The sequence below is a fragment of the Neovison vison genome, chromosome 7, assembly GCF_020171115.1.
Source record: "Neovison vison isolate M4711 chromosome 7, ASM_NN_V1, whole genome shotgun sequence".
Lineage (NCBI taxonomy): Eukaryota > Metazoa > Chordata > Mammalia > Carnivora > Mustelidae > Neogale > Neogale vison.
The window spans coordinates 53,118,140-53,124,366 of NC_058097.1; the positions used below are offsets into that span (position 1 = coordinate 53,118,140).

The 6,227-nt window shown below is 62.8% G+C and overlaps 1 protein-coding gene across 1 annotated transcript; it reads right to left on the minus strand.

Annotated features, from left to right (window-relative positions):
- Nucleotides 1-2,406: 2,406 nt before the first annotated feature.
- Nucleotides 2,407-3,916, minus strand: PNMA8B (PNMA family member 8B). Its single transcript, XM_044260112.1, is given in 3 exon segments — nucleotides 2,407-2,915; nucleotides 2,918-3,398; nucleotides 3,473-3,916. Coding segments are annotated over 3 exon segments (1,434 nt in total).
- Between the last annotated feature and the right edge of the window lie 2,311 nt (nucleotides 3,917-6,227).

The following is a 6,227-nucleotide window of genomic DNA, read 5'->3' on the forward strand; positions in this document are numbered from 1 at the left end:
AGGTGGAAGACAGAGCTTCCTTGACCTTAATCAACCCCACCCTGGTGAGGGGGTATCCATGAGGCTCAGTCTTGGCCAAAGAGATATGAAAGGAGGTCTGCCGACAAATTCTGGGAGAAGGTGTTCCCATCCTAATGAGGAGACATTTTTTGCTTTCTGTTTTGCCCTGCTTCCTGTCTTTGAACATGATGTCTGGAGTGGCAGCAGCCATCTTGTGATAATGAAGAGCGGACAGGGAAAATTGCAGGTTCTGAAACGAACGTTGTTGAGCTGTTAAATCAATCCTGAAGTGGGGCTGGTTCAGATCCCTGCTAGAGCACATACCAAGGATCAGGGATTCAAGTGGATCTCAGCCTTGATTGCGAGGCTTCCCAGGCTCCAGTGATAAATACATCCCTGCTTTGGGTCTGAGAAACCTGGTGGGGACAGGTTTGTGCTGGGGGAGGTGATACTGGGGCAGGGAGCCAGGTGAGGGGCATAGGCACTAACACAGGGTGGAAAAGGGGTTGCAGATCAGTGATAGGGTTGGCCCAGGTGTTCTGGCTGAACTACAGTTATGGCGGGTGGGGCATCTGTTCTCCAACCTCAGACAATCCCCTGCCTACCACCCCCGCCCCCGCCATCCAGAGCACAGAGACACCAGACCAGCATGTTCAAATGTTCAGCTCACTTTATTGAAGGGTCCCAGGCGACAAGTGCACCAGGAGAGGCACTTACACCTGCTATGGGGCTCTCCCCACCTCTGGTGTCCACAGAGGCTGTTCAGCCCAGGGCCATCCATCACCCCAAGGAGGAGGGGGCTTGTACCCCTGACCCAGCCCCAGGCCCACCCTGGCCTGCTCCCTGGTGATCTCAGGAACTGTCCCACGGAGGTCCCTGGAGTTCTGAGGGAGGAAGCTTCTAGAATGGTTGAGGAATGTCCTGAGTCTGCTTCTGCACCTGGGTGTCCCTAGGTGGGGCTTGCACAGTCCAGTCGGGCTGTGAGGGCACCCCCAGGCCCCTGCACCTTCCTGGAGACCTGGAGGGAGGGCCCTCCCGGCACAATGGGCCTGTCACTCCCTGGGGACAGGGACTCTGGCACAGACACACACACAGCCCCAGGGCGAGAGGATTAGGAGCAGCATCCAGTACAGAGCACTCCCAGAAGGGACACGCTGAGGTGGGCTGTAAGGGCTGATGTCCGCTTCACCATGGGACAGGGACACCCCACGGAAGCAGCCACACTTGGGATAGCAGGTGCTGAACCCCACAGCGCTGAGCCACGCTCCTGGGGGGACCTGGGGGCTGGGCTGCAGCTCCCTCCTGGGGACACTTCCTTCCTCTCCAGCCATTCCCATTCCCAGGGCAGCTCCTACACTGGCTGGACCCGCCCCTGCCCTCAGGGTCCCCTCTGATGTTTGAGTCACTCAGAGGGTGATCCCGGGACCTGCCTCCTCTTATGCCCCCTGCAAGGCCATTACTGAGGGCCTGGTCAGCTCACGGGACAGGCGGCACAGCTGCTGGGACAACAGGTGTGGGTGGGGGTGGAGAGGCGACCACAGGCCTGAGGAAGGTGAGCTGCCCTGCACAGCCATTGAGGGAAGCCAGATATCCGGAGTTTACCGGATTGCAAATGGTGGCAAATAATTCAGGTTCCTGGAAATCATTGGGCAGCCTGAATGACAGATTCAGCCTGTGGACAGTAGCAGCTGCCTTGAGGAACTGGGTCACTTGTCTCAGCTGCACCTAAGGGGGGCAGGGCTGGTGCCCCCCCCTTTCTTCTTCCTCCTCCTCTTCCTGCCCTGCCCTACCCTTACCTACCTGTACTCCCTCCTCTCCTAGAGGACCTCTCCCTCCCCCAGGAGCTGCCCCCTCTGCCCTTCCGGCTGCCCCTCTTTCTGGAATCATCTCCTCCCCCAAGCAGGGAGGATCAGCCTTCAGGCGTCCACTCCACTCAGACACCCACAGCCCAGCTGGGTGGCCCAGGCTCCATCCCAGGCCCCAGGCCCCATGAGACTGGGGCCCCGGGGACAGGGGCCCACAGGCGCTGGCCAGAAGCAGGTGTCTGGAAGGATGGCCGCCTCTCAGAGAACCTGAAAGAATTTTCTGGCACAGCGAGCCTCTCCACCGCCCCAGGGCCACGCTCTGCCCCGTGCTAACCCGGCGCCGCCCGAAGCCAAGGCCCCCGGGTGGGCCCCGAGACGCCGTCCCATCCCCTGGGGCTACTGCTTCTGGGGTGTCCGCGTGTCTCTCCCTCTTTCCTGGGGACGGCTCCCGCCACCCGCTATGGCTGGACTGAGAGGGGCGGGGGAGGTGGGCGGCCCGCGGCGCGGCGGAGCCGGGGTGGCGCGGTGAAGCCGGGAGGCCGCCTCTGCCGCGGGGGGCGGGGGCAGCGCCCCAGGTGCGGCCGCGCCACTCCGGGTTCTCCTAGCGGCACTTGAGGAGCTGCCTCCCGCCGCGATGAGCCTTCCTCCCGCGGGCTGACTCGGAGCCGGGGGCCGGCTGAGCCCCGACCTCGCCGGCCTGCACCTGGGCCTCCGCGCCCGCGCGCCCCTTCTTTTTCCCTTGCGCCGCCGCCCGGTCCCCCGCGCGCGTCTCGGGAGTGACCGCCCGCCCGCCGCGGCCTCCGCCTCCCCATTGGCGTCTGCGGGAGCCCGACGGGCCCGGGGCAGCCGCCATCTCGCCCAGGGTCCCGGAGGCTGTGCGCGCCCGCTTGGTCCGCGCCTTCCCGGTCGCCCGGCGCTCGGGTCCCGACTCTCCGCTCGCCGCCGCCTCCGCCGCCGCGCCCTCCCCGGCAGCCAGCAGCTCCAGCACCTCGCCCAGCTGGCCTCCGGCGCGCCCGCCCCGCCCGCCCTCCCGGCCGCTGTCCCCGGCCTCCGGCGTCACCCCCGCCGTGTCCCGCGCGGCCAGCAGCGCCACGAGCTCCCCGCCCCGCCGTCGGCCCAGCCCGCCAGGAGGCCTCACGGCGCCCTCCTGCCCGGCGGCGGGGGGTCGGGCGCGGCCAGGGCGCACACGCACTCCCGCAGGCTCCCGCCGCCCGTGGCCTTCCGCAGCACCAGGCCGTCCACCCGGCGGCCGGCATCCTGCACCTGCACGCGGGCTCCCCCAGTGTCCTGGCACAGGACGGACAGGACCTCGCCCAGGGTATCGGTTGGGTCTGTGCGGGGTCTCCAGCCCAGGGACGCGATCACGGAAGCGATCTTCAGCAGCTCCTCGCGGGCCGAGGGGTCCGACGGGTCCGTAGAGGCCACAATGGCCACAAACTCGGGGTGGTCCAGCTCCTCGTCTCCCGGCTCCCCGTTCGGCTGCGACTCGCCTTCGGGAGCATCGCCGTCGACGGGCTCCTCGTCGCCCGCGTCTCGCACAGCAAGCAGGGCCACTAAGTCGGGGACGCGGCTCCGGGCTTCGCTCTGCCGCCGCTGCTGTCCAGGCTGACCGCCTGGGGCTCTGAGGCCTCTTTCTCCGTCGGCTCCTGCTTGGCCTCATCCGTCACCGTCACCAGGGCCAAGAACTCGTGGGTCCCCTCTCGTGCGTGGGTGCGGCCCTGCAGGGCCCACTCCTTCGTTCTGAGCTCCCTGGCGGCCTGGTGCAGCGTGGTGGACAGCGCGCTCAGCGCCTCGTCCGCGCTCAGGTCGTCCTGGTCCAGCTCCTCGAGCACGATGCTCAGGCTGCCCTTGGAGGAGGCCTCCGACTCTCGCCTGGCAGATGTGGGCGGCTGCTCCCGTCCCTCGGTGCTCTGGCCCCTCGGGGCCCACCTGTTGCCTCTAGCTCTGTTTCTGCGAGCCCTGCGGCCCCTCCTAGGAGGTGGGCCAGCCCTCTTGGCGGTTGGCTCTGAGCCCTGGGCCTGTGTCTTGGAGGCTGGAGAGGGGAGTATGTCCCCAGGGGCCCAGGACTCTGTGGCCTTCCAGGGCCTGTCATCCAGCACCAGGCGTCTCATGGGCCTTAGGACTCCTGGGTCCTCCGAGGGGTCCTTGCCTGGGATCTCCCTGGGGACACATTTATGATTTATGTCCTGCACAAATTCCACCAGGGAAGCCTTGGCCTTCTAGTCCCTCTTGGCCCTGGTGTTTCACAGCCTGAACGTGCCCAGGGGCAGGAGGGCCAGCTGCAAGAAAGCCTTGATGGTGGCTGCTCCAGGCCCTCCTGGATGCTGAGTTCCAGCAGGGCCTGGTGTGTGTCCACATCCAGTCCCTGGCACCAGTTCTGCAAAAGGTTCATGGCCATGGTGCTGCCCACTGTCTGGCGCCAATGGCCACTGGGGTGGGGGCAAGTCTCGGGTGGACTTGGGTTGTGGTTCTCCGTGCCTGTCCTGATGCCCCCTCTCCTGGGTTGTTGGAGAATCCACATGGGCTTAGGCGTCTGCTTGCTGGTTTGGCCTGTCTTATTGTGGGCCTGGCTGAGAGCCCAGCTAGGATGAAGCTCTCTGGGAGCCCAGCTCCCCCCTCCACCGCTGCTGCCTCCAGCCGCAGGGAGCTCCTGACTGAGGATCACTGGTCTCAGGCTCCAGCCAAGTATGAATGCGCACCTCCTTCCTCTTCTTCCAGAAGGGGTTCTCTCTTTCCCAACCCTAGTGTAGGCAGCACGCTTGGGCTACTGATGCTGGCTGGCATCCCTCTTCCCCCCATTGGCCATTGCAATTTCCATGACAACCATCTTGAGGCGGTTGCCAGGACCTGGGCAATTGTTTGAAGGAGCTCACTGGGACCTTTCATGATTCAGGGACGCAGGTCCCTGCCCAAGAACTAGGTGTCACTAACCTCAGGACACATCTCAGGGAACCAGGCTTTAAGGGGGGGATACTCTTGTGAAGCAGAGAGAGCCAAGGGCAGAGGGAGAGGCAGAAACAGACTCCGTTCTGATCATGAGCCGAGCCGAAGGCAGAAGCTTTAACCCACTGAGCCATCCAGGCACCCCGTCTTAGGTTCACTCTTCCTTCCTTCCTTCCTTCCTTCCTTCCTTCCTTCCTTCCTTTCTTTTTTAAAGATTTATTTTTTTATTGGAGGAGAGAGAGGAAGAGGGAGACAGAGAGAGGCAGACTCTGCCGCTGAGCATGAGCCTGACTACTCAGGGCTCAATCTCACGACCCTGAGATCGTGACTTGAGCCAAAATCAAGACTCCGACGCTCAACTGACTGAGCCACCCAGGCGTCCCTTGCCATAAGTTCTCAAGGCTTCTCCAAGGACACCAGGTCTCATACCAACAGGTGGACAGTAAAGGCAGGCTCCCTGCCCCTCCCCTGCACCACCCCCAGCACCCCCATCAGTAGGCAAGTTGTCAGTCCCAGTGTGTGCAGGACAGCCTGCATGCTTGGGCAGCCCGGCAGCCCAGCCACCAGGTAAGCTGAGAAGAAAGAAACTGATGATTTGGGGGCACCTGCGTGGCTTAGTTGGTTAAGCATATGCCTTTGGCTCAGGTCCTGACCCCAGGGTCCTGGGATCGAGCCCCGCATCGGGCTCTCTGCTTGGCAGGGAGCCTGCTTCCTCCTCTCTCTCTGCCTGCCTCTCTGCCTACTTGTGATCTCTTTCTGTCAAATAAATAAATAAAATCTTTAAAAAAAAAAAAAGGGTGAACCTAAGACAAGTGGTGGGTGCCGGGTCTGAGAAATCAGGAAGACCCTTTCCCTGTCTCCTCCGAGTCCTGGCCCAGCCTTGGAGCCAGAGGTCATGCCTGTGATTACAGGGACTGGAGTGACAGGAGAGGGAGTGAGTGCTCTGACTGGCCAGGCTTGGGTGTGTGAGGGCCTCTACCTGGTTAGAGGTGGGGGAGGGGACTCCCCAAAGAGAAATGAGGTGAACCAGGTAGGAGCTGGCGGGGAGTGGCCACAGGGCTGGAAAGCAGGAGACTGTCTCCCGAGGGGATGAGGGGCAGTGGTGAGATTCACTGTACCTGGACTGGGGAGAGCCTGAGAGGAAGGATGGGACCTTTCCTTGTCCGGGGATGTTTTGGAGGGAGAGTCTCTAGATCCCTGGTTGGAGGAAGAGCATTTGCCTCCTTAGGTACTCACTGAAGTCACCCCCAGCCAGGAATTCATTCATTCAGTGTCTCTCTAGTGTCTAGTATCTGTTCTGGGACCCACCTGTGCAAGTTGCTGGGGACGGTGTTGACTGAGCCAGGCTTTAACTCCTGAAGCTCATAGCTGTGATCGCACAGGGACGTGAGCACTTGCAGGGAAAGGCCTGGATTTTCAGGGGAGGGGAATGTGCCCTAGTAGAGGCACTGTCAGGGCCAGGCCCATGGAGACTTGTGG